At 31.4% G+C, this 27,912-nt stretch overlaps 1 protein-coding gene across 5 annotated transcripts in view; it reads left to right on the top strand.

The window, feature by feature from the left end:
- The window catches only part of LOC148628378 (protein MCM10 homolog), a 41,510-nt gene extending 16,551 nt beyond the window's left edge, over positions 1–24,959 (top strand). For 3 of the 5 annotated variants that reach the window (XM_088586323.1, XM_088586359.1, XM_088586334.1), the window contains exons 11-24: positions 686–844; positions 1,580–1,719; positions 2,318–2,398; positions 2,943–3,038; positions 3,264–3,434; positions 8,087–8,166; positions 8,619–8,824; positions 16,973–17,093; positions 17,869–18,008; positions 18,502–18,615; positions 19,107–19,255; positions 22,525–22,567; positions 22,916–23,013; positions 24,774–24,959. In XM_088586323.1, coding sequence (XP_088442449.1) covers positions 686–844; positions 1,580–1,719; positions 2,318–2,398; positions 2,943–3,038; positions 3,264–3,434; positions 8,087–8,166; positions 8,619–8,824; positions 16,973–17,093; positions 17,869–18,008; positions 18,502–18,615; positions 19,107–19,255; positions 22,525–22,567; positions 22,916–23,011 — 1,596 coding nt within the window. In that variant the 3' untranslated portion in view covers positions 23,012–23,013; positions 24,774–24,959. Of the gene's footprint in view, positions 1–685; positions 845–1,579; positions 1,720–2,317; positions 2,399–2,942; positions 3,039–3,263; positions 3,435–8,086; positions 8,167–8,618; positions 8,825–16,972; positions 17,094–17,868; positions 18,009–18,501; positions 18,616–19,106; positions 19,256–22,524; positions 22,568–22,915; positions 23,018–23,308; positions 23,428–24,773 lie in introns of those variants that run through there. The other 2 variants (XM_088586342.1, XM_088586350.1) reach the window with 2 other exon arrangements.
- The last annotated feature ends 2,953 nt before the right edge of the window (positions 24,960–27,912 follow it).

Genomic DNA, 27,912 nt, shown 5'->3' with positions numbered 1-27,912 from the left:
GTGTTCAGGAAAGTGTTGTTTTTTGTGAGGTCTTGTTGATCTTTTCTGAAGCTGTGTCCAATCCATCTTCACCTTCTGATGATGATCTGTAAATATGAAAAGAACAATATTTGTTTTCAAGTTTGTAATGTCTGTGCATCACCTGGGCAAATGAATATTAAAAATCAATATTTTTAATTGATTGAGTGAAATCAACTACATACTGTATACAAATCAGTCAAATAGTCTGGACTGGACTAGTACTTTAAATATTGAAGCATAGGGCAAAGCTAGATAAAGCCAAAAACATCCCACTCTACTAACTTGCGGTTATCCAGAATTTTTTTATAACTTCTCCAGACCAATTTTGGTATTTACGATAGTAAACAACAATAGCTGCGCACTGCAAGATGTAGCCACAAGACAACTGAAAGCCAGAAGTTTACAGCCTGTTGGTGTTCCATTTTTGTTGGTGATGATTTGTCTAGTGATCAGGTTTTGTAATTAAGATTTTCATTGAAGACATAGCTTTCATCTTTTTCAGGATTCTGCTACATTTCTAGCCAACCTTGCGAGTTGCTAAAAAAAAAACGAGAAGAAAAGAAAAATAATTTTCCGACCTACCAATCCTATTTTCTTCAAAGAGGTGACTGCAAAAGCACACATATATTTTTTAATTAACTCAGTAGAATTATTTATTTTGTAGGGAAAAACCTATTGTATTTGGAAATTAAGTGATTTACAAGACTGTGATATTACAGTATCATTTTTCCTGTTTGGAGATATTTATAAACAACACTGGAAGAATGAAGTTACTGCTGTTGTAGGAATTCTCAATCCTAATTTAATGGATAAAGCAGAAAAGGTATGTATGTTGTAGAGTGGCTGTACTGTTTAGAGTGAAGGAAACTTAAAGACGTCTGACATGATTGACTCTACTATGCGTCACAGAAACATGACGTGATGTTGAATGGCACGTAATGTTACATGAGTAATGGATATCTGAGTGATTGTTGACAGGTGGTTTAATGATGATACATTGTCATTCAAATACGGATTACTTTTTCTTGTAGCCACGATAAAGTTTGGGTTTAATTTTTTCTTGTGTTCATCTTTCAGTTACAAATGTTTTTTTTCCACAATTTCATTCAAGGACTTCAAAAGTTTCATAAATTAGTCATGCTCTTTCTAGTTTGAAGACTGTCCATGAATTTGTTAGGAAAACCTTTCTATTACATGCAGGTAAATTAAAGATTTATATGTTTGCTGTATAATGAAACTCCTTTCTATACAGTAACTGGCTTTTGAAAACAAAGTTTTATTTTATTTTGTCAATTTACATCAATAGAGTAATATGTAGTAGTGTTTTTAGTGATGATGATAAGTTTTAGGTGTCTGTCAATAAAATAAAATTTTATTCCTACCCACCTACCTAATTTCTGACCTCTGAGAAGGGAAATATCAAACAAATCTATTATTGTTATTATTATGTTTAGCCTAGACTTCGTAAAGATCTGACAGGCAAAAACTAGCAATATTTTTTTCTTCCTAACAATTCAAGTTTTTTAATACTTTTTATCTGTATTTCATAATTTGATAGGCCCAGAATGACACTGCCTTGACTGTCAGCCACCATGCACAGATAATGTTAATGGGGTACTCAAAAGATTATGGTTTGTGTGCAGCCATGACAGGAAAAGGAAATAACATGGGAAAACATTGTACAAATTTTATAAATAAGTAAGTCAATTCGGTATTTTAAAGTGATAACCATACCTTCTCTCAATAGACTTTACCTTTGCGGTTCCATATGTTCTTCCATTGATAATGAATGTTCATACAAAATTCTAAGTCCACTTTAATGAAATGCTGGAGTATCATTAATGTGCATCAAATGGCTCACAGTTCATCTTGATTATACTGTAATTCAACACTAAGATTTTGTTCTTGCATTACTTTTTAAGACATCTTTTTAAAAAAATATGACTTGTAAATGCTTAGCAAAGACAAACATTGAAGGAATTATAAGTTTTGTTAGAGTTTCTTAGTTAAAAATAGATTTCACTGGAAAATATCTTGTTTGCTATCAAATTATATACCAGCTACACCATAATTATTTGTGGACAAATGAATGTTTTTACCTTCAATCTGTTAAATATCACCTTTTGTAACCATGTCTTCTGACTAACATATTACAATATACCCATATCTGTCCGTCTGTCCACATGACGGGATTCTAATACATTGTGTGCAGTTTTGGTACTCATGAATTGATGATTTGACTGGCACACAAAAACCATTTGTATTTTTACCAATTCATCATCTTTGGATTTTCTAGGCAACAAGGGGAGTTTTGTACATACCATGTTCAGAGAGCCTATAGCAAAAAATGTGCACAGAGGACAGAGCTACAGGGAAGGTAAATACATTTTAAAGTGTATTATGTTTTGAAGTTTTTAACTAGAAATATGTATTGGTAATGGATATAGATAGAAGTGTTTTATCTAATGTTCCCAGAGTAATAAATATCGATAATTCACACTCTGAAATAGTCAGTAATTTCACTCTTAGACTTTCTCCTGCCAAAACATCACAACTTTGATATCAATCCACCAATCACAGAATTAAAAATTTGTGTTGAAAATATTGATAAATAATGAAAAAAATCTAAACAATAAATCGGATAATTCATTGGTTATCATGAATAACCAAAATATGGTCACTCGTGCCAGGAACGCTTGAAGACTGTACTTGTGCACGGAACAAACACACTCATTAAATCTAGGTTTTCTTCAACATTGTGATAATATTTGGTTATTCACTCTTTCCAATTAATTATCCTATTAATCAAAACCATGTTGTATTTGTAAGTTATATTTTATTCATTGTATTTTTACTATTTGATGTAGCTGCAGTATAGGTTCTTACTTTAGGTATTAACATGCACATTCTTCTGTTTTCAGTTATTCTGGTGTTACTCCAAAGAATCATAAATATAAACCAAAAGACAAGAAAGATTCATTCTTCTTCTATCAAGGACAGACCTTTACAACAGGGAAGTAAGTTGTTCTCTAGATGTACTTGATTGAGGATTAACAAACTTTTACCATTCACTGAGTACATATTGACATTTTTAAGAATATACTTTCTGGAAGTCAAAACATGGATAAATGACTGCTATTGTATAGAAAAAAAGAAATAAGTTGTTATAGTCATCAAATGGTACATTTCATTTTTTTCTTTCAATTCATAGGGCAGGAACTAACATACCTCATGTTTTACAGGATGCCTGGCAGCAAGAATAACCAAAACAAAGTGACTGTTGATAACCTTAAGCACAAGCAAGCCCAGGTCGGGAAAGGAAAAGTAACGACCATGTCTATTCATTCTATAGATCCAAAGGACATGCAGTTACTCCAGAAACTTGAGAAACCTAATTCTGAACCAAACTCTTTGTAAGTTATTTAATTCAGAAGACTTATTAAAGAGCAATCTGTAAACTGTAAAAAATGTTTTTGTTGGGTACCAAATTTTCTTGGTTTTTGGAGTTCAGGTCTGTCCAAAAATTTACAACTCTACATTATGTTAATTCAACATTGACACATTTGTATATGTAGCAATGTTTTCTATTTCAAGTGATTAAATTTTAAAAAAAATGAGGCACCAATGAAATTTTGAAACTATGAATAGTGATACCCTTAGATAAAGGCAACTCTACAGACTAGTGATTAACCAAAGGTTCAGTTGAGAAAAAAATGTCATTATTATGGACTACTTTTTTACTGACTGTTTGATTTTGTCATGATTATGGACTACTTTATTACTGACTGTTTGGTTTTGTCATTATTATGGACTACTTTATTACTGACTGTTTGGTTTTGTCATTATTATGGACTACTTTATTACTGACTGTTTGATTTTGTCATGATTATGGACTACTTTTTTTCTGACTGTTTGATTTTGTCATGATTATGGACTACTTTTTTTCTGACTGTTTGATTTTGTCATGATTATGGACTACTTTATTACTGACTGTTTGGTTTTGTCATTATTATGGACTACTTTATTACTGACTGTTTGATTTTGTCATGATTATGGACTACTTTATTACTGACTGTTTGATTTTGTCATGATTATGGACTACTTTTTTTCTGACTGTTTGATTTTGTCATGATTATGGACTACTTTTTTACTGACTGTTTGGTTTTGTCATGATTATGAACTACTTTATTACTGACTGTTTGATTTTGTCATGATTATGGACTACTTTATTACTGACTGTTTGGTTTTGTCATGATTATGGACTACTTTATTACTGACTGTTTGATTTTGTCATGATTATGGACTACTTTTTTACTGACTGTTTGGTTTTGTCATGATTATGGACTACTTTTTTTCTGACTGTTTGATTTTGTCATGATTATGGACTACTTTTTTACTGACTGTTTGGTTTTGTCATGATTATGAACTACTTTATTACTGACTGTTTGATTTTGTCATGATTATGGACTACTTTATTACTGACTGTTTGATTTTGGTTTATGAAAGTTAACTTTAATCTCCAGTCAGTGTAAATCAGGTTCACTTGTATTCTCAATTTCATCCTAGAAGTATAATGATGGGAAGACACATGATGACTATAAAATTGCATTATATGTTGTAATCATTTTCTTAATATGATAATAAAAATGATTAAGTTTTATTCTACTGAAAAATTTCTTTTGCACAAAAATTGAAACCCAGATTTGATACCGAACTGCTAAGGATGCTATTGCTAGTATTTTAATGATTTAAAAGATTTAATAGATAATTAATTGTGAAGAGTTGAAAAAAAAAACAAAAATGATTGCAAGTGTTGAAGAACACAAATATTTCGCAAGTAAAACTTTAGAACATTAATTATGCTGTGGTTATTTGGGATTCGTTTTATTTATAGATTTTTATTTTAATTTTGGTTTTAATTTCAAACAATTGGCTTGATTTTTTTAATACCATATGATTATTCCAAATCATCAGTGACATCTAGTAACATGTATGGCAAAAGATTAACGACTTGTGATGACCTATGCTATCTATATTATGTATACTAAGTTATTAGAAAATTGCAGAAATAACCTGATACATGTACAAAGAGTAATAAAGGGAACCAAGGTTATAGTGGTAATCAAAAGAATGCAATCCAGGGACAAAGACCAGACATGGAAAACAGACATACACAACAAAGAACATAAAGTAACTAAAATCATACATACAATGTAACAAAAGCAAATGAGCAACTCGGACTCCACTAAAAACTGGGAGCATGGACCAGGTGCACTGGTAGGGTAAGTGCCCTCTGCTTTTCTAGAAACACCCGCCGAGTTGCTCATAAAAAGTCAAGTACGGGGTAGGCAAATGAGGAAAGGAAAACTATGAACCGTTGAATAAATCAGTTTTCATGGTGCAGATGGATACACCATAAAGATCCATGAGTTCATGATTACGACCACAAAACTTCTGTAGTGATAACCTCAATGTTGTACAACATAACCCTGTTTCAGAAGCCTATTTGTTAGAATTCTAGCGTGACACAAAAAGTCTGCATAGTTTCAGCAAGTTCTGACATAACGTGTGAGCTGTGATATGAACACGCCATATGCAGGTGCTGAAGGGATGTTGCCACAGATGAAAGGAAAGTTGACAATTCTGAATGAAAAGTCATCACGTTGTATCAAATCCCCAAAATTAGGATTATTTAAAGATAATACATCATCTATATAGCGGAAACTGAGATTAAAGGATCTAGCCAAACGATATTCTTTCTTTCGGATCAAATCAGCTATAAAGTCAGCCTCATAAAAGTGAAGGGATAGGTCAGCAAGTAAAGGAGCACAATTTGTTCCCATTGGAATGCCGACCATTTGTTGAAAAACATGTCCACCACACTGGACAAATATGTTGTCGATTAAAAATTCCAGCATTTTGTAAACATCTTCCTCTGTATATTTGGAAGATGATTTTGAATTATTTCTTACAAAGTATGAGGAATCTCTACCAAGAACTATATATTTGTATCTAGGTATACCATCTTTTTTGGAAAAACAACGATGTATAATGTTTTTAAGATGGAATTTTAACTGAGTATGGGGAATAGAAGTATACAGTGTTGAAAAATCATAGGTTTTAATGCTATTATATTCAGATAATAGTCTTGAACTGATTGTCTCCGAAAAATCTTTCGAATTTTTCGGGATCCACATTGAATTAATACCACTACGGGAGTAACAAGTGTTGTGGTAGGACTGCAGACCCTCTTTGACAGTTGTGAGTATAGAAGTTAAAAGTTTTGAAAGAGGTTTGATGGTACATTTTGCAGATCCAGCTATGAAACGTTGTTTGTATGGATTCTTGTAGAGTTTAGGAATCCAGTACATAGACGGTAAATCATGATCATCGTCCTTGGTAGAGAGACCAAAAGAGGGTAGCACAGATTTATGGTTTTCCACAATCTCTTCTTTGGAGAGTATGGTAGCAATATATGTCTTATCACTGCTATTATTTTCTACGTCTTCCTCTGATAGTAAACATTTGATGTAAAACATTTTGCAGACAAAAACAATGTTGTTTTGGGCTTTGTCTGCTGGTATGACAACATACTTGTCATGTATAGTAGACAATGTTTTTGCTACATCTGGGTCTTTGAAAATTCATGTAGCTTTGGCACTCATTAACCTACTTAAAACTTTCATTCATTTCAAAATTAAAGACCTCACGGCCTTTAACCGCTCTGACAGAGAATCAATATCTTCTTGTTCTTGTTTTATCCATTTTCTTGCATAGTCCTCAACGGCATCCATAAGAACTTTAAAGTTATAATTCCAATTTATGGAGCACGGTACTTGGGACCTTTAGAAAGGATATTACGCCGAGATTCGTTTTCGATTATGGTTAAATCTCCCGTAACGACGTGACCAGAAGGACCATATTTGAATGGAAAGTTTTTGCAAGAACAGTCAGGTGGTTTAGCCTTGAAGTCCTCAATCTCGAGGTTCTGCAATAGCCTTTTATAATTGAAAATTTTAGATGCAATGGGTTAAGTATAGGAATATGAAATAATTGGTATGGATTTGTCATTGAAATATGAGGGAATTTTGTTGGTAATGTTTTTGTGATGGAGGATGTTAGCCAAATTAATTACATCTATACTTTTGGTGACAAACGGTAGTGGAAGAAATGATTGTTTTTCTTCATCTTGACTTTTCACACAAACTGGTTTAAAGAGTCTGTGGAAACCAATATCCAAAATGATGGCAACCAGTCTGTATAATGATGAGGTAGGGTCAGAAACTGGAGTGCCAAGACTTGTTTTGTAAAGGGAGTGTAGTAGAATGAGAGGTATGTAATAAAGTTTGGTTCTAATGTGATGAACTGCAAGAGGTTTTTGTATGAAAGGAAGGAGACCATCAATGGAGACATCATGTAACTTAGGTGACGTATAGTGGTGATGGCCATGTCTCCTTTCTTGTCTTGGATTTTGGTCAAATAAATTCATCACATTTATGCTATTGTTATATTGGCTTGAAAGGTTTCCTATACTTTTGATGTATTCATTGCATCTGTAAGGTATTGCAGTACCTAGTCTGCGTATCCAGTACTCCTCTCTTTCCTTACGATAGTTTTTACTTAGAACGAGACTGTTCGTAGGATGGTAAATTTTTTTCTAAAATATGAACTTTCATAGAGAGAATTGAATGATCTTGTTGATTAAAATGTTGATAAACTGTTGGGATTTGGTGGTGTTAATTCCCGAACGATGACTGCACATTCTTTAATTTAATCGTTCTTGCGTTTCTCCGACATATCCTAAACCACGTAAGTTGCATTCTAATACATATATTAAGTTTGTTGATTTGCAACTTAAGTCATCGTGACTTCTTCAAGGTTTTGTTTGTCAGGGAAGTAGAGAAGTAAGAGTTGGTTATAAGAATGTTGCATGTTTTGCAATTTTTAATTCCACATTTTGATATGACTGAAAATGATAGTTTTTTTTTATTTTTCCCGCATTGTCAAGAAGAAAACAACTTTTTGATAATATTTAAAGTAAAATTAAGTCTTTCTTAAATTTCAGGCTGGATATGTTAACTGTACCAACACCAGGTTCGATGAACTTTGTTAAACATTTGATGACAAATGATCAAAAACCAAATGGTAAGTTGTACTGTGCCATATTTGTAAATTATAGGATTTTAAGGTTAGTTTATAAGTGTATAGTTAAGAACTAATACATTGTATTAGCTTTAGAAAAATAATGTTTAATTTATTACCAATACAAAATATTAGATTTTGTATTATACTGCATCTTCTGAGTTACCCTAAAATACTAAAATATACTCTTAAATGTAGAAGTCATATGCTTCTATAAGTTCGTCAAAATGGTTGAGGCTCACTCTCATCTATTTCCAGGGTACCTTATAAGAACAATGGAAAAAGCACCCTCAATTCTGTTTTTCTTCTCTTTTTTTTTGGGGGGGGGGGTGAGGGGGCAATAAAATAGAAAAGAAATAGATACCTTCTTCAATGGTTTTCATGATAAATGGAAAGAGAACCAGAACCAAGGAAATTAACTTTGAATGGTCTAATAACACTATTTTTCTCTGTAGTGGCTACTCCAACCGGCAAGCCTGCAATACAGTCTGTCACACCAGCAGAATTGTTAAAGCAACACAAACTAGAAATAAAACAAAGAAGATTAGGAGGAATACCCCCTTCTGATCCTCTAAAGTCTACTCCTATGTTAGGGAAAGGTTTCACACCTGGAAAAGAGATCTGTTTTGATGTATCATCTCCTAAATTGAGTTTAAGTAAGGTAAGTTTGAAGTGTTGTGTTATGTTCCACTTTGTAGAAAACCTGTATGTTTAAAAACATTCTGTAAAGTTACAGACAGTTTCTGTTCCTCTAGTCATTTACAGTTGTGTCAGCCATTACACAGATTTGTACAATTTCCTGTCATTTTGACACTGAACTCTCCATCAGATGAAAGATAAATGATGTCACTACTGTAAAACTACATTGTTCCACTGTCATAAAAAAAGTTTCTTTGTAGAGGCAATTTCTTGTTCATTTGGAGATAAGTTTCATGGTTTAAATGTTTTTTTTTACTGAAATATTTTCAAATACATTGGTATCAGTTTTCATGGTTTTGTTGGGACTAAGAAGATTTAGTTTATGAAATATATTTTAAAAATTTTAGTTTTCAACAAAGAATATTTATGTTTATGGCCCATTAATACTTTGGAAATTGGTACTCCAAAAACTGATAACTCTTTCACAAAACTCATGGTTAGTAAGATTGATTTCAATTAGATATATGTATATAGAAATTCCTTTTTTTGGGGGGGGATTTCTATGATAAACCAGCAGTTACTTTCTTTGGAATGACATGTATTTGTATTCAGTTACAGTTATATTTTTGGCAATATTTAGTTTAATACTTTATATTGTTTTGATAAAACATAGTCAGGGGTACTGATTACTAATTCACCCATTTTCTGTTGATTCATTTACAGCGCTCCATCTGTCTATAGCCTCTTGTTTTATCACCATCAGATTGTTTGTACTGATTTCCTGCACTGAAATTCCCCTATATCACCATCTGCCACATCATTTGTAGTTCAAAAGTCATTAATTAGTCAGTCCTTCAATAAGTCCAATTAACCCCAATGAAGTTGCCTAATCACCTGTGATCTACATGTGTATTACATGCTTTACCTTCGATCAATAGTGTCATGGTCACAAATGTTACACTAATGAGGGGATTAATAAGGTGACATGTTTTTACAGCTATTTTAGTTTGTAAATTTATTAATTTTCTACAAAACTGGCTGTAGTGATAAATATTACACTAAATGTAATGTGTTTCTCAGTTACTAAAGTGTTGAAGATAAGCTGTCTGAAATCTGTCAACATTATACAAAATGGCAGATGATAATCTTACCAGATATTGAGTTGTAAGTGAAACTCCCCAACCTTTCAGTGGATTTGAAGAAACTTTGTATGAAATTTAGGTATGCATGCCAGATGCTTTTGAGGGCTAGATAATTCAACTTTAAATTCACAGATTTGGAATTCTGAATGAAGCTAGGGCTAGTGAAACTTCTGACAATATTTCTGGTTATTAGATTTTTGGTCTATTCAATGTCTGGACATTGACTTTTCTGTTAGGTTAAGATTGCGAACTTTTTTTATGTCAGGACATTGACTTTTCAGTTAGGTTAAGATTGCTAACTTTTTCTGCTTCCCTCCCAACTTATTCTAATGATCTTCATAGGGCTGTACCATGGAGAGGGTTACTTAAGATCTAGAGTAATAGGTGGGTCTGCCTGTATATCAGTCAGTTAAATCAGCTTATTAACTCAACAGCCATATGAGTTATATGTATTTACCAGCATCAGAAATGTTTTAATTCATGCCTAAATATGTAGGTCAAATGAGGTCAGTGGTTACTATTTAAGTACAGCTATGCCTTAAAACCAGGCAGAAGCTTATGATTAGGGATTCAAGCAATTTCAATCTGTAAAATCTTTAGATAAGGAATCCTTCAGTTGGTCTTGTAGAAACTGTATTCGACAATTAGAGCATAATTGAAAGTTCGTCACTTGAGATATCAACACTTACAATTTGGTTTAGTTCTGCTATAGAAGAGTACAGGAAAATTTTCTGCCAGAATTTTAACACTATAACCAGTGAAAAAATATTTCACAATATAAATCCTTAGTTTCAAATTTACTCTTAAAAGTGGAAGGTCCTGGACTTTCCAAGTCTGAAATCAATGGTCCACTTGAGGACAACCAAAGGTCCTCAATACAGCATCAATGAAAAGGGTTCTAGGTCCAGGACCATTTTAATGTATTTTTAAGGTCTTTAGTAAGAAATTTAGGATCCTGGACCTTGGACCACCACTTATCGAAACCCTTGATAACAGATTCAAAGTAATGAATGCAGAAAGAGTTTTTCTTTTTTCAGTTTGAACAGTTTCATTGATTATCTGGAGATATGATGAATCACCCCTGCCTGGTTTTCAAAATAGACCCATACTTACATGTAAGAAAATTATAGAATTGGTATGAATGTGTACAGGTATTAGAAGGTGTGTAGTAGTAAACAACTAAATTGTATAAAGGGTCAATCATACAACCTAGGCTGAACTTAGGTAGCTTTATTGATATTAAGTTGTGAGAAGTAGAGTTAATTCTGGAAGTTCTGAAATTTTGTGTGATGACTTTTAACATGGACATGTTTTGTCATAAGAAGGTGTGGCAGATTTTGATGCCCTATCTTAGAATCTAAGGTCAAGGTCATGAACTCATATTTTTTTTTGGATACTAGTATGCCATATGAAAATTGGTGATCAAAGATAATATTCCTTATAAACTTAGATGGTTCAACTTGAATACCCGTTGTCAAACTGTTAATGCTTATTTGCATGGGCATAATCGAATAATATAAAAATAGGTGATGTTTGCATTAAAAGCAATTAGAGTTTTTGTAGTAATTCTTATTTATTCTTGTCTTCTCCAATTTTAATGACTTACTTCAACTTCTCTTTCTTATTTACTCAAAGAGAATTGATTGTTTAATCCCATCAGAGATATAATTTGAATATATGTATATATGTAGAGGTTCAAACTGTGGTAGCTGCTTTGAATGAAAGGTTCATGACCGTCCTAAGTTGAAAGCAAAAAATAGTCCATCCAAACACGATCATAATAAATTTATTAAAAACCATTTTTAATTATTGTGGAAGGTCTGGTATCCAAGTAATCTAGAAAATAGATGGGTTACAGACCTCAGACTTTTCTCTAGATTTAAGCCCTGCACTGTATGCAATAGATGTATTTGTCCTGTTACATTCAGTATCAGATTGTTGAAGTTTTATTGTCTTGACTTAACAAATTTAAATTTATGTAGTTTACTGAACCATTGAATGTAGGCTTATATTGATTTTGTTACTTTCCTTAATAATGGCCCTTTGTTTTCCCAAAGGCACAATATGGTTTGTAGTTTCAGACAGTTAAAGAAGAATAGATATCAACTATCGGTTAAAATAAATATAAAGTGAAAAATTATGTTATGTGCAACACTACTTCATTCCACTTGGAATTGATATTTGTGACTTGAAAGATTACTCTTCTTCTGTCAGTGGTTTTCCTAAAATATCTCATACATGTGAAATACAGTTAAACCTGTCTAACTAAATTCAGAATTAACCAAAAAACTGACCAAGGCAACTTATTACACAATGTATTATTCATGTACAGTTAAACCTATCTGACTGAAATCAGAGTTACGCAGAAACTGGTGTAAAACATTTTAATTACACATGTAGGATTCATTTATAGCAAAACCTGTCTTTCTGATTCAAAATTAACCCAAAATTTGTCTGAAACATTTTACCGAGTCCTTTCTTATTAGTTTCAGTATTTCTGAACCTGTTTTAACCAAACAACTGTGCAAAGACCAAATAAAGCCTTCTGACCTGAAAGGTCTCAAGTTAGACCTGTTTCACTGTATAATACTTTTTCCATAGAGAAAAGTCTCAAGGTAGACCGCTTTCACTGTATAATACTTTTCCATAGAGAAAGGTCTCAAGTTAGTCCGGTTTCACTATAGGATGCTTTTTTCAGAGAGCAAAGATCAGTCAGTTTACTTGTTGAGACAATGTCTTTGTATTACGTACTGGTATTATCTGTATTTAGTCAAGAAATGTGACTTTTAAAGATGTGTAAAATAATAAGGTAAGGATAGTAAATGTTCATGTAGGCTTAAACTAATGTAGGTGTTCATTGATGATTTTTGTTCTGTTGTAAATTGACCAGAGTAATTATCTATAAATAGAGCTAAATATTGAATTATCCCATTTAAAATACTAGTATGTCTTTGTTAAGAAAAATACATATGTAGATGATATTCAGCTATATTTAATAGATGTCTTTGATGATTACTGGTACAATAATTACTGATATCAAACCCTGATAGTAGTGTCTTTATTGTATTTGTTGAATATCTTTTTGGTAAAGAGAAAAATAGGATAGATATTATACTCTCATCTTTTGATGTGGCTTTTAGTAGGGTCTGTTATGCTTTTTAAATGTGTACTTTTTGGTTCTTTTGTTGTATGGTTTTGTTTTGTTTTGTTTTGTTTTTTTTTCTAATTTTGGTATACCTGGTATTTTCATGTTAAAGGACAAATGTTTTTTTTTTTGTAATATCCTGTTTGTATGTCTGTCCACCTTTGTTTGATAATTTAAATATGCTTGATTTTTATGTTACCATATGGTTGGTGCATGAATGCTGGGGAATATTATCCCAGAAGAATTTTATATTGCATGAGTCTACTAGTGCAATATACATTCTACCAATGATAATATTCCCCAGTATTCATGCAAAAACTCTTTTATTGAATGGCAGTATGATTTAGTCTTGTTTAAAATGAACTTTTATCACAGATAACATCACAAATTTTAATTGTATTTGCACTAGTGCAATATTGAAATTTATTGCACACTGATATTGCATTGCTTTCTATGGAGAAATTAGATTGCTATACAATAACATATTAATATTGATCTCCACAATAATGTTAACCAATGTTAAGAAAAATTTTAATACAAAAGAAAGGTTGATATTGATTGTTGGATTTGTGGCTCCAACATTTAAGAATGAGGGGCAAAAATAAGCATAATAATTGCCAGTTTGGTGAGCGTTGGTGTGTGTTTTTAGATTTTGAAGTTTGGACAATAATGAACATATGCAATTTCTAAGTTTTAAGTTCTATGACTACATATATTCTGTGTCAGAAACCTATGCTGAGTCAAAAATTAATTACAATCAATTCAGAAATATATCAAGCTGTACATACTTTCAGGGTTCAACTTCTGCAGTCATATCAAGCTTTGTTCTGCTGAGCAATTTGTTAGAATTCATGATAAATATCTATTTTATAAATTGAAGTTCAACAATCCTCAGAAATAGAAATGTAATAGGTAACCAGTAACAATAATCAACATATTCATTTTTGTGGTGCATTATATTTTTGTAAAAAAAGGGAGTACTTTCATACATAAGTTTTTGCAGTTTTTTTTTTCAAATATGATCAATGTTTTTGTGTATGAAAAGTTCCTTTTTATTAATGTTACTACTTCTCATATAATTATTCATTTACTGTGGAAAAAAATCAAAATTAAGATGCTGTGAAAATTCTGCCTTTACTCAAAATATACATAATTTTTATTTATGACAGTTGAACTTCTAATCCCATTTAATTTTGGTTTTGTCTTCTGTTCTGTTTTCTGTCAAAAATTATTTTTACAGACTCCTGAATTCAAAATAAAAGTATAATGTACTATTAAAGTAAATCTTTTCTTTTTTTTCTGTAAAGTACAGTTAAACTACTTGTCTTGTGGTAGGTAACAAATGCAAATAACCAGTTTTAAACAAGGAAATCATTCATTCAGAAGTATCAATATTGACATTGATTGGTGTGTTGTGCTAGACAATTGGTTTTATTCTACAAATCACAAAACTAATTTGAGTTGTAAAGTTTTATCACGGCTTTCAATTGCATGGTGATTTTCACTTTTCATTCATGAGGGATCCATTGATACTCTGACAGTTTCAGATATTGGATTGGGATGGTCGACAATCGCAGACATTTAGTCTAACAATTATCTATAAAATGTGAATGACAATTGCAGAGATTACCATGAAATATATATACCTACTTGTTACAATAGAATTCTCATTGGATTATCTAATCAATTCCTTTACATTCAGGGAATGGTTTTTCTTTTTATAAAATATTGTTTACCTTATCTGTTGTTGTATTGGAGTTATAGAACTGTCATTATGTGTGTCTTGGTGGCGTTGTAATTGGTATCAACAAGTTATGATTAACTACTGTAAAATATAGCTAGTTTCTGCTACTCTAAGCCAATTTGAAATACAGCTCATTTCTTTTAGACAGTTATCCCCATGCCTTTCTGAGGTAAAATTAGCTCATGGTACTCCTTAAATAAATTCAGCTGATGCCTCCTTTGTTTTCTAGCATGTACCTTCTTAAGACTGAACCAGCTCATGTCACTTGAAGATACAGCTATGTTTTTTTCTGTTTTAAGATCCTTCTAGTTCATATTTCCCTAAGGTACACCTTACAACAATTTTTACTGACAGTTGGGGGAGGAATTGTCACAAGATCCTCTTAGTAGGTCAAAGTAACAATAATTGGTGGGAATGTTAAATGAAAATTCCAACTTCAATCGCTTTGATTAGCATATTGACAGCTTGGTAAATGTCCCATTGATTACAAGATGTTGGTGACATTGTCTTTAGTTTATTGAGTCTAAGTGATATGTCAATTAACAGTAATTTCTACTGGACAGTTTACTCTACAGAGCTCTTAACTCCAGTCATTTTCTAGATTAAATCCTATTCCTTGAGAAATAAATTCAATGATCATTTAACAGAGATAAATCACTTTCAGATTTTGCTGTAGTGTTTTAACCAATCAGGTTTGTTTTTTCCAATTGACATCGATTTATCTTGTAATTTACCAAGCCAGACCATGCTTTCATACTTTTTATGTCTATAAATTATTTCTGTTCTTTTTCATTTATCATAAAGCAGTAATTGAAACATTAGTGGGAGATGCATAGGATATTGTTTTCTTTAATTGTATTTGATAAGCAGATGGAAGTTGTCTGAGTCTCCCGCACCATTAATCTTAAATTTTTATGAACTTTATGAATTATCTTCATTTTAGGATAAACTGTTTATTTCCGGGTTTTATAAGTACAGTTATGGAAGCGATTCTTTGTGAAGGAACTTTTTTTCAAAGTGGAAATGAGCCTTATTATGAAAAAAACATTATCTACAGGATAGTCTTTAGACTACACGAATAAATATAGTTCTGAAATCAAATTACTCTCTCCCATTATGAACCTATGGTATTTTAAATTAATAAAAAATATTGAAGTTCACTAAATTTGATTTTCTTGGACGTAAATAATTTAATCATGACTTCTTGTAGAAGTATGGCCATCTGACTATTAAGGGAATAAACTTACATTTATTGCCTCTGTTTGGATTTTATTTGTCTTTATAAAAAAAAAGGAAACAGTTTGAATTCATTTCGTTTTTAAGGTCACGACTTTTATAATAGTTCTATAACTGTGTTGTCATTAAAATGTAGTTTATTACATCTATAATAAGTATTTCAGATACAGACAATCTGTTTTATTTAATTTTTTTCAAAAAAAATTTAAGTCTGCATTTTTGTCAGAGGTAGCTTGGTTGACTCCATTGTTGAAAGTTATATTCCCACTAAGACTAACAGGTGAATCCAGGGGCACATCTTATGCTGGAAAATTTTGGTTTATTGTCTCCTGATGCTACGCATAAGGGGATATAGAAATACCAGTGTCTGTCCGTCTGGTCTCACTTATGGACACAACACAAGGATTGTTAGTCATTATTTGTTGTTGATCATATTGCACTGCCATTTTGTTTTGACAAATTTTATGGGAGTTATGGAACCTTGTTGAATTTGTAAATGCTACACCATAGGAACACTTTGTAGATGCAACTCCTCAGATATAACTTGACTGATCATGTTTGAATTTTGTTGGATTGTTAGTCACAATGAGAGATGTAATAAAAATTGCAAGGGTAAAATTGTTTAATAAAGTTATGATGTAATTTAGAAGCATGTTATGTCCAGGTGAGCAATTCAAGTTATTTTGAACATCTGTTTTAACCATCTTTTGCCAAGTTTGATTATACTGTTATGAATGAATTGAACACTACAAGAGAGTATTTGGACTCAGCTTTCATATTTTCCCTCAATTATTTTTTTTTTTATTTATTTCTTTGGGAACAATGGTAGGGGATAGATTTATGTACTTGATTATCTTTAATGCTGTGTAATGCTCTTAACTTGTTTCATATTAATGCTTACAGATGAAAGCTTTAGCTAAGATCAAAGCTGATGGTGGAATAAAGAAGTATGATCCCAATGCTGTCAAAAAGAAACTTTCTCCAAAAGCACAGCAAAATATAAAAAAGAGGATACTTGAAAAAGGTAGAAAGAATGTTCTTTTCATCTATGATATTATTATGCCCCGCTACATTAAGTTGTAAAGTATTTCATGATATCCTCTGAAAAGATACATGTTCGTCCATCAGTGTGTCCCCCATCTGTTTCCCATTGATAACTTTAGAAAATTTTGAAGGATCTTTTTCAAACTTTGTATAGTTTTTGAGTATCATAAAATATCCTGACAGTAGTGAAAAACAATAAAAATAAAAAGCCACCATACTTTTCACAACTTTTTTTTTTATGGGGTGGGAGGGGTTGCTGAGGACTAATTATTAGTCTTGTTACCTCCTGTTTAAATGTGATGTAATTTGGAAATACTGGTATGTTATGTCCAGGTCAGTAGATAAACATCTTTTTTGACCATCAGTAAGATATATGTTGTTATATATCCTAACTAGTTTTCACTATAGAATACCAGGACAGAACCTTAAGGCATACAGATGGTTTATACACCGAGATGTTAGTGACAAATAGAGACATTTCATTTTGGGGTTCTAAAGACCTGTAAAAAAATTCAGTTTACTTATTGTAGTGATCAATGTTGTATTTCAATAGCATATTTTGAGGTCACTAAAAATCAAGATCTAGATTACTCCCAGAATTATTGGATGAGAAGTAAATTTTGTGCATTTTCTTTTATTATTTTTTTTTTTTTATCGAGGGCAATTTATATATTTTTTGTATGGATTTGTATATTTTCTTTAAGTGAGCCAGGAATTCATTCTTTAAGATAGGATATATGCTGTATTTTGTATAGGTCAGGAGCAAGAGGAAAGTTCCAGTTCACAGGAACCTCCAAGGAAAAGATCTAAACTGTTAGGAAATATTGACCAAAATTCTGAAGAATTTAAAAGATTAATGAAAACTACATCAAAGCATAAAGGCATTCTAGCAGAGGTATGATTTATTATATGTAATGCAATTATCAAAGCCTATTGATAGGTGATCTGAAAAAAGTAAGAAGCTCAACTTTGGAAATAGGGACACTTTGCATGCAGTAACAAAATCATACTGGAACATTTTTTTTTTTGGTGCAATTGTGGTTAAATGCAATTGTAATTTGACTTTTTAAAGCTGTTAACAATTAAGCTGATATAACTTCCAAACCTTCAACTCATTTTGAAGATTGCTTTATAAGATTATAAATACAAGGTCTATCTGACAACTTATTTTGGGTTTGGTTTATTTTTTGTTTGTTTTGTTGGTTTTTTTTGCCATATTTAACAACAAAATTGTGTTTCTAACTAATAAAGATTTTTCATGATACTTATCAGATTAGTTCTATAAAAAAAAACCTTTGTTTTAAGTATTGTTGAAAAAATTTAAGTCCCACTTTTCCAGTTGTATCTGTATAGATGTTTATTATTTTTTATTTTGTATATATTAATAGATAGAAACAGAGGTTGAAGAAAAATATTTTATGGAACAAGAGAAAAAGGAGAGATTAGAAGATAAGATGGCATCCACAATGGAAATGAAAGTCACAGTGTTTACATGTAAACAGGTATAAAGATTTGATTTTACTTTTTATCTACGGATTGCCCTTTAAGGTTTCATTTTTTGGATGTTTGAATTAAAAAATGTGACAAACAGAAGACTTAAAAATTTGCCAAGAAGAAAAAATGCCTGGAGCTGACATTTTTCATCCTGATGGGGTTGTCTCTTAGATATATTCACCATATCTATTCTTTATATATATATATATATATATATATCTATATTTCATTCTTTCTATTCTTACCTAACCTGCCCTTAAGTTTTACACTTCTTTAGGTTTTAATTTTAGGTATACACCTCAACTTCGCTATGATAGATTCTTAGTATAATCATGTCTCCTCTTTTAATTTTTTTTTTCTTATTCAGGAACAAACAGATACTTTGTCAGTTTTTAATACTCTTATTATCCTGATCGGATTGTCATGTAACTTTGTCAGATGGTAGTAGTGGCATGCTTTTATGTTTGTTAACTATTTAACTGTTTGTAAACTATTTCAGTGTAAATACACGGCTTACAAATTGAAAGATGAGTGTAAACAACAGAATCACCTTACAGACAAAGTTCAAGCCACAAAACGCTTCTTCAGATGCAAGAAGTGCAAAAACAGAACTACTAGTATAGACAAAATTCCTACTCATCCCTGCAAGTAAGTGTCTTTAGATGACATCTCTTAATGTGGAATTTGCTATTGTTCAGGCAAGATAATTTCTGGTGGAATTCATGTGAACAGGTTTTTCCTGTGTGATAAGGTATTCTTGTTACAAAATCTCAGCAAAATTAAATAGGTCTTTCCTTCCTATCAGTAGATAGTAAAAATGAGGATGTCTATATACTGGTGCACCTAGTCCATGCTCCAAGTTTTTGGAGGAGTCCTGTTGCTCATTTTCATAGATTTCTATGTGTTTAATTCTTTGGCAAATTCATGTGCTTTGTTATATGTGTGTGTTTGTTTGGTTATTGTCCCTGGATTATGTTCTTTTTTATTATCAATTTGGTTTCTGTGATTTCCCTCTTAAACTTTATTATTGTCGTAGCGAAACAGGCAAAAAGGAAAGAACAAAGTTTTCGTGTCGAATGTTGTATTGTGAATAGAAAGGCGTAATAAACGTCACATAACATATACGTAACAATACATGTAAATAACGTCAATATCCTCACGTTGTGTAGCGCTATATATTCTCAACAATTATTAATTATTTATAACTAACACACCTTGAAAATGTATATCATTGATAAACGGTACTTGACAGTACAATTTTTTTTGCTGTCTCCTATATCCAAGTGAAGGACTTGTTCCAAAAATGTAGGAGGAGGGTTGTAGCCGTCTTACCCCAATCCTGAGTATTTCAAAAATTTTGTTAAATTTATGAGAACTTTTGTTCATGGGGAACTATTGTTTGTGATTCTGTCAAGCCATGAATTCATATTTCCTGAACTGAGAATAAAATGAATGAAATAGAATAATACGATGGACATCGATGGTCAATTCCAAGAATCCAAGAAATGTCAAACTTTGATACAACACAATAACTGATAAAGCCATTGCATGATTTTATTTCAACCTGGAAGTTTTAATTTTTTTCATGTATTACCTTTCACAATATTTTTTTCTAACTGTGCATTAGATGAGCAGCCCAATCCTTCTTATCTGTTGAACTAATTGCTGTAAAAATGTATCAATCTTGAGACTTTCTTAATTATACCAATCAAAACATTCTCCAAGCTCTTTGTGCTTGAGGAATTCATGTTAGTCTGTCAAGTAAATTGGTATCAACCAACCATATTCATAACTTGATAGCAGTGAGAAGAAGAAAAAGGAACAATTAAATTGAATAGTGAAGCAGTTAATGGTGAAAAGGTTATGAGAAAAGCACAGCTGCTCCTAACAACTTCCACAAACTGATTCATTTTGACTAGTCTATAAAGGCCTTTATGTTGCATTGCTTTCTTCTGGACCCCCCAAAAAAATTCTTGGCTGCATTTTTTTTTTTATCTTTTGTTTAGTTTAGTCCACCAACCTTTTTAGAAATGAACAGAATTTATAGGCTTAACTGACAACCAAAGGAAATTTTTTTCCCAAAACTATTTAATTGATTAACCAGAAAGTTTTATGACTAAAATTGCTTTTAGTTACTTCAAAAAGCAAAGAACAATTTAGATCTGTTTTTTGGAAAAAAGAAACATGCACTTCTATAGATCTTTGATCCCTGTAGATGATAACAGTAAAATTTCGAATGATAAACCTGCATGAACCCATGCCCTTAAAATAGGAAACAAAACTATAAGTTCACAGCATGGGTTGATTTTTGCATATAATATGTCCAGGGAACTCCCTTAATGATTAAAGACAAATGCTTTTAAGCAGGACATGCATGTTTTGGATGTATCATTATCAATTACACTGTGTAGATTTTCCTTTCAACTTCCTTGTTCTTACCAATTTATATGCAGTCATTACTAATATGGTTTTTTGTTATAGCCAACAATTGAATTTATTGCTAATTTTCATTTCTAGAGCGCGCAAGAAGTCTTCCACTCATATTATCTTTCCATTGATAAAATCAGTAAAAAAGGGTTAATTACCAGATATGTTCATTCATTTCTTCAGCTCCATTCATAAAATTTTATCAATGAATATTGGCTATTTCCTGATCAAACATAGTATATTCTATATTGGAGAAACTTATTATTTTCATATGCTAATTGTATCTTGAAAATCTTTTTAACTTAGTTCTTTACTGGATGATATTGACATTTTAATCATACCTTTTAATAATAGTAGTAATTAGGCATTGTGCCACTTAGATCTAAAAGACTTCTAAGCTGTCAATATGCATATTATCATAGTTTTACTTGAAAATCTCTGTCATTAATTTTCTTTTTATGAAATTTATTATTACATTCAATTGATAATTAAATCTTTTTTATTTATTTCTTTCAAAGGAATTTTATTCAGATATTGTAGACAAACTTGCTTTTAATTATTTCTCTCAAAGGGACCTAAATTTACAGATATGTTCAGATATATCAAATACTTGTAACCTTTTCTTATTATTTATTCAATGATTTTTATCAAAAAATGACATTAGAATTGAGCAGGAATGACAAGAGAAGGTTTTTTTCCTTTGACATTAATAACTTTTTTCACGATCAAATACTGTCTTTAGATCATTAATTATTAATTATTCTATTGATGCCAATTTAAATGAGATAACATATTATTAAAAAAATAAACAACTTTGAAGTTACAAGTTATTTGGTTTACATGACTATCGCTTGTGTCCCTTCTACATTTGAAGGATTTGTGGGCTTACACCTTTTTATGGTACATGTATTACGCTGTCAAACTTTCTGAAAATCAGAAGTACAGATTATAGTTTGCTTTGCTGTGTTTTAATCAGAAATATTGTTCATTTGTTCTTCATAATATACTGCATAGTATTAAGAACAATTTTCCAAACTTAAACACAAAAAATACCAGTCAAATTTTCATTACATGTACGATGTATTTTACATTGACCAATATTTTGTCATTGTTTATTGATAAGATAATGTCATATTCAGTCCATTGATATTAAAATCAACATTTACACTTGAGGTTTTTGTCAGACAAGGAAGAATTTTGTACTTTATTATTAAATGGCATAAATGCATTGGGACTGATTCAGATTCACCTAGGGCTACTAGTTTTTATATTTTTCCACCTGAATGCTTGATAGTCTTAATTTTTATTTTTCAAAATCATTTGGGTAAATGTGATATACGTCAAGCAGTATGGGAATCTGACTTGTTTCATCTTGGGGATTACTCCCAAGAATGTAGAAACCTCTTCCTGTGGTTTACATGTTCTACATATCTTGAGCATTTCGTTCGTATATCTGTGTTTGCACTGTAGTTATATTTTTGTATTTTCAGAAATTGTGGGGAAGATAATTATGAAAGAGTATCAATGCTTCAGGTAAGTTTTTAAGACAGCTTCAATTATCAAGTCATTACAAACATATTTGCTTTATAAAAAAGTGATTCTTTTTTGTTATTTGATATTTTGATTACGATATTAAAAGTTAAATTATTTATATATCTTTTTTTATCCATTTGAGGATTGTCTTAAATATTTATTTTAAATGGAATAAAAGGCAAATTAGTGAAGCAATCCTAAACAAATAGATTTGAGTGTCATTAGACAACCATCCCAACTATGCTAGAGCAAGAAGTTCTAAAGTTCCGACATCTTTAGAAATAATAGAACTATACAAAACTAGGCCTCATTTAAAAAATTATTTTTATGAACCATGTACATTTTTAGGAGCAAAAAGGTGCCAAACTTCCACATGAAACATTATGTATTAGAGGTGATGAAATAAAGTTTTTAGGATCTATGAATGAAAAAGTTTTTCTCTGATGGTAAGTATTATCAGTTGTTGAAATTTATGGAGGACAAAGTCCTCATAATGGTAATTCAATTAAACCTATGACCTGAAGCACTGAGAGTCAGATTTCAGACTGACAGGAAGATAACCTGTAATACAGAAGAAGGATCTTTACTAGCCTTGTCTCTTAACAAAAACAAAATGTTATACAGCTCACATCTCAAAGTTCAGCTGAATTAGGAAGAAAAGTGAACTCTAGTTAATGCAAGATTATATTAGGCATAATTTTTTTTTAAAATATCAATATATTCAACTTCATTCTCTTACAGGTTACACCTGCCTCGTACTGTAAAAGTTCTTTAATTCATGGATTAGGGAAAAAATCAAGTTTGTGGATTCTTGAAGTTGTGGTTTTGAGGTTTTCCATATACACATCGATGAGAATCTCCTTTTCTTCGGGAACCAAATTTCATGGTTCAGCTTACCCTTGAAAACCATGAAATTAGTACCCCACGAACAATAGTACTTTCACAGTATTATGAATATTGACATTAAAGCAATAACATAATATTTGAGTGGTAGAAAATGTATAAATGCTTCAAAATTTTGTCCCAAATACAAGAAGGTTATACTAAATAAAAATAGTGGAAGAAATCGCTAAACTAACTTACAAGAAAACCAGGAAATCATTTTCCTTATAAGAAATAAACACCTCCTGTAAAATCTTAGTTTCTTATACATAATATTACAGTACAAGGACCTACTATTCTTTTAGCTCAAATTTTAGTTCTGATTTGTTCTTGTAGAAATTGAAATTCCAATTTATAATAAGAAAAATGGGAGATATCATGATTTTAACTAGGAGAATTTTTTACTGACTTTGATAAAAGTACATTGAATGCAAGTTCGTTTTTCATATAGCATTCATTTTACTTTCTGTTTAAAGTGCTATAGAAATGAATGTAAAAATTTATTTAAATGAATGATTTATAATAACAAGAATTTTGTGGTTCACTTTTTTCATAAAGATGACATACGGTTTAAAATTGTCTTGTTAACAGTTTTGTAATTTTTAGATAAAATGTCATAGATTTGACATATCTCTCTTAAATATTCTATAGTTTATTGTGTCAACAACAAAAAAAAGTTCAGCATCTTGTATCTGTATCAAACTATAATGAGAACAGTAATTTAAATACCATAGTATGTGATTATCAAAAACAGAACGACATCTGTTGTTTAATCTACCCAATGTTAACCACAGACAGATGTTAGCAAATGAGACAAAATACAGTGAAATATTACTTAAGATGAATTTATATTTTGTATTCTATTGTTTAAGCATATATAAAATTTTGTAGTATAAATGAATGGAAATTTTACACAATTAACTTCTGTTTCATTTTTCATATTTCATCAAAGACTTTGTTTATGTGGTTATTTTTGCTTTGTTGGTGGTTGCAGCTTTAGTTTGAAAATGGGTCAATAAATCTTACTGATGTTCTTTGTTCACTTTTCATTGACCAGGTAATTTTATTGAAAACAGTGAAATGTTTGTGCTATAATACTTACTGCAGTTGCAGGGGCTTATCCAGACACTTGGAAAAGGAGGGGTGCCAGCCAAGGTTCCTCACAAAAGTGGGGAGGTGCTGGGACATTATTTGCCTTTTTTTTTCAATTGTCCACATAAAAAATGAATAATTTTCTAATAAAAAGAGGGGTGCCAACCCCATGCAACCCCTTCTGGATCCGTCACAGATTGTTTTGTTTTTTTAAACCTTCATATTTTTTCAGGATGGTAGTTGTTGAGGATTGATATGGTAGCTGCTATCTTTCTATATGGAGTAAATATAACAAAACTTGTGCCTTGGAACAGTGTACTATGTGTAAAAAAATACCTAATTTATAAATTAAATACCTTTTGCATGTGCTTAGGATGTTTTATGTATATTCTTTAATAAAACATTATCATTAATGAAACATTTTACTTTATAATTGAAACTTTATTGCCTTTAAAGCTGAGGAAATGGGCAAAAATTATTCAATGCAGTCATCAGGCTTAGAAATTTCAAGTTAAACATAATGGTATCATGCTGTCATCGTTGTTGTCTGTAGGCACTTCATGTCCAAACAATGACTTGATTATAAGTGTATACATCTTTATGAAATCATACCACAAAAGGAAGTATAGTATTGATTTTTAGGGCTGTTACTTGAACTGTTTAGGAATTAAGGGTTAAAAAGATGCCAGAAACTAGCATTTTCATGCTGTCCGTACTGTGTCTAAATGTGAATTGATCTCTTTAAAATTTTACCACAAGGTTTCATACCACAAAAAGAAGGCTGGGATTGATTTTAGAAGTTGTCACTCAAATCATTTTAAGGGGCCAAAAGCACACATTTACATAATGATTGGACAAAAACTGTAGTAATTGTTGTTGGATCTCTTTGAAATTGTTCCATAAGGTCCCATAATACAAAAGAAAGGCCGGGATTAATTTTGGGGATTATTACTTGAAATGTTAAATTGAGCCAATGTTAAAAGAGCCAAAAAGGGACCAGAAACAAGCATTTTCATGATGTCAGGACAATAACTAGAATATTAGTGCATGGGTCTCTTTGAAAATGTAATACAAGGTGCCATACTGCAAGAGGATTGCTGGGATTGATTTTTGGTGTTTTGAAGAACTAATAAGGAATGAGGGGCCAGAAACAAGCATTTTATTTTTCTGATGTATAGATAATAACTTGAGTAAAAGTGAATAGATCTCTTTGAAATTGTACCAAAGATGCCATTACCCCATATGAAAGACTAGGATTGATTTTGGGGATGCTTTTAGTCGTTTTTCATATTTATGGAATGCAAGCCATTTTAGCAAGTTTTTCAAAGGGACGTTACCCACCAACTCCCGACAACCTGGTTTGCGGGCGCATTGGGGAAAGGGACAACAGTAAACATTTTTCTTGAAAACTTTAAACTATTTTCACTTCGGTAAAAATGGCTTTAAATAAGTTTTTCAATATTCAAGTACCTACAGCCACTCTAATAAATTGAATATTTGAATCTGCAGTATACTGCTGTCCATTGCTCCAATTTGACTGTAAACCAGTCTGTCGAATGACAAAGTTGTAGAAAGTTACTCCACTTTGCTTAAAATCTTAAGTAAGTAAACAAAGCCAAAGTTGGGAATATGAAAAAGAGGTCACTGCAGTTCTGTTCAAATTCTGAGAAAATGCAATTCATTTTCAAACAATAAACAAAAATTTTTAAGTAGCAAATTTACAAATATTGATCTTGTACCTGTGTCAGATACAAATTTACCGCCAATAGCAATCTTTTACCACAAATGTACTTCGAAGATATGCACCTCCTATTATGGAGAAATTTGATTATTTTTCCTACAGTATTTGCATGTTGAACTTTTTCGGCAATATACTGCCATGTTAAGTACATTACTTTTGGAAATTTGATACCAACAACTTGCTTAGTGTTTATATACAAATCTATAAGTTTGAAAAAAAAACATATGTGCTGGCCATGATGCAGGTGTAGACTTGTATTGGTCTTGCTTTACCAACAAAAGCAAAACAAAATTAAGACCCAAAAGGAATAATTCAAGCCTACACTGAGAATTGGTTTGTGCTTTGTTTTTTTTTACTGCTAACTTAAGCAACCATTGACCTTTTAATTTGGGCAGTGGCTATTTTGCCGGATCTGGTAAAATAGCCTTGGAGACTATTTTGCCCGATCCGGAAAAATAGCATCTGAGGTAGTACAATACAGTTAGGTCATTTCAGAAAATTTGGTCTCATTTTGTTGAAACAAAGCTTTTTTTAGGCAGTCTGCACAGAAATTTCTAGTGTTTTGTCAGAAGAAAGTGCATATTCTTGAAATCCTTGGTGTGTGGAGGTTCAAATCATTTATAAGTAATTTAGTGATTATTGTTATAAAATCCAGTAGCCATGGTAACATACTGAAAAAATATTACTGAGTTTTAGTACAAATTATGGGTGCCTTTCCAAAACTAACAGCCAATTACTATGTTTTATAAAATATCAGGCACTTAAACACCACCACAGGATGAAAGCATGCATGGAGTAGGTGGGAAAAGGGTAAACATAATAAGACCCTTTTCGATTCATTCTCTCACAATTTTGTTCCAAAAGTTCGTGCGAAATAAGGTATTTTGAAAATCAGCTATCTAATGCTGAGGAGAGAACCTAATACGACAGGGGACTGAAATGTTCCAGATACCATTCTTCCTTTAAATTACACCTGTTTACCATTACATATATTACATTTGTCTATGTATAAATGCTTAACTACATTTAAACAATATATCCACCAAATTTCAACTTTTAATTTTAAGTTTTACAAAATTTGACCGGGGTAACTTGGTGTGCGAAACTGTGCGCCTTAATGTAACTGTATAGTGCACCCTGAGACCATTTGCCGGACCTCATTAAAATATTGATGTAATGACGGTATGCTGTTAATATATTGTATATTGTTTAAAATTATATATACAAGCTTCTTACTGACTATATATATATGTAAGGTATATGGATCACATTTCAGTTTCTTTGTATGATTTTAAAAGAAGTATAACATTTTTAAGCAGAAATCGGACCATCCTATATAAATAATATAAATATGTAAATTAAACTTGTGACGAAAATATGCAGATAATCTAGAAAAGAGTATAAAGTTCAGTTCATGATTGGAATGGCAGCATTTTCTTATACACCTATGTGTATTAAGCAAATGCCCAAAGCACATTATACTAGTTCTGTATCAAGGTTACAGACCACCAATTCAACCAATGAGCATTTGGAACGTACGCAAAAATAGTCCTACGCAGAAATTACCCCTGTTCCTCATAGTGCTGTGAAAAAAGTTCTCATCTTATTTCAAAAATTTAAACAGTTTCTG

This window comes from Perna viridis, chromosome 1 (genome assembly GCF_037379345.1).
Source record: "Perna viridis isolate PV_CMFRI_1.1 ecotype Kerala chromosome 1, ASM3737934v1, whole genome shotgun sequence".
Classification (NCBI taxonomy): Eukaryota; Metazoa; Mollusca; class Bivalvia; order Mytilida; family Mytilidae; genus Perna; species Perna viridis.
Note: the sequence above shows the minus strand (reverse complement) of the source record. Positions and strands in the feature narration are given on the sequence as shown.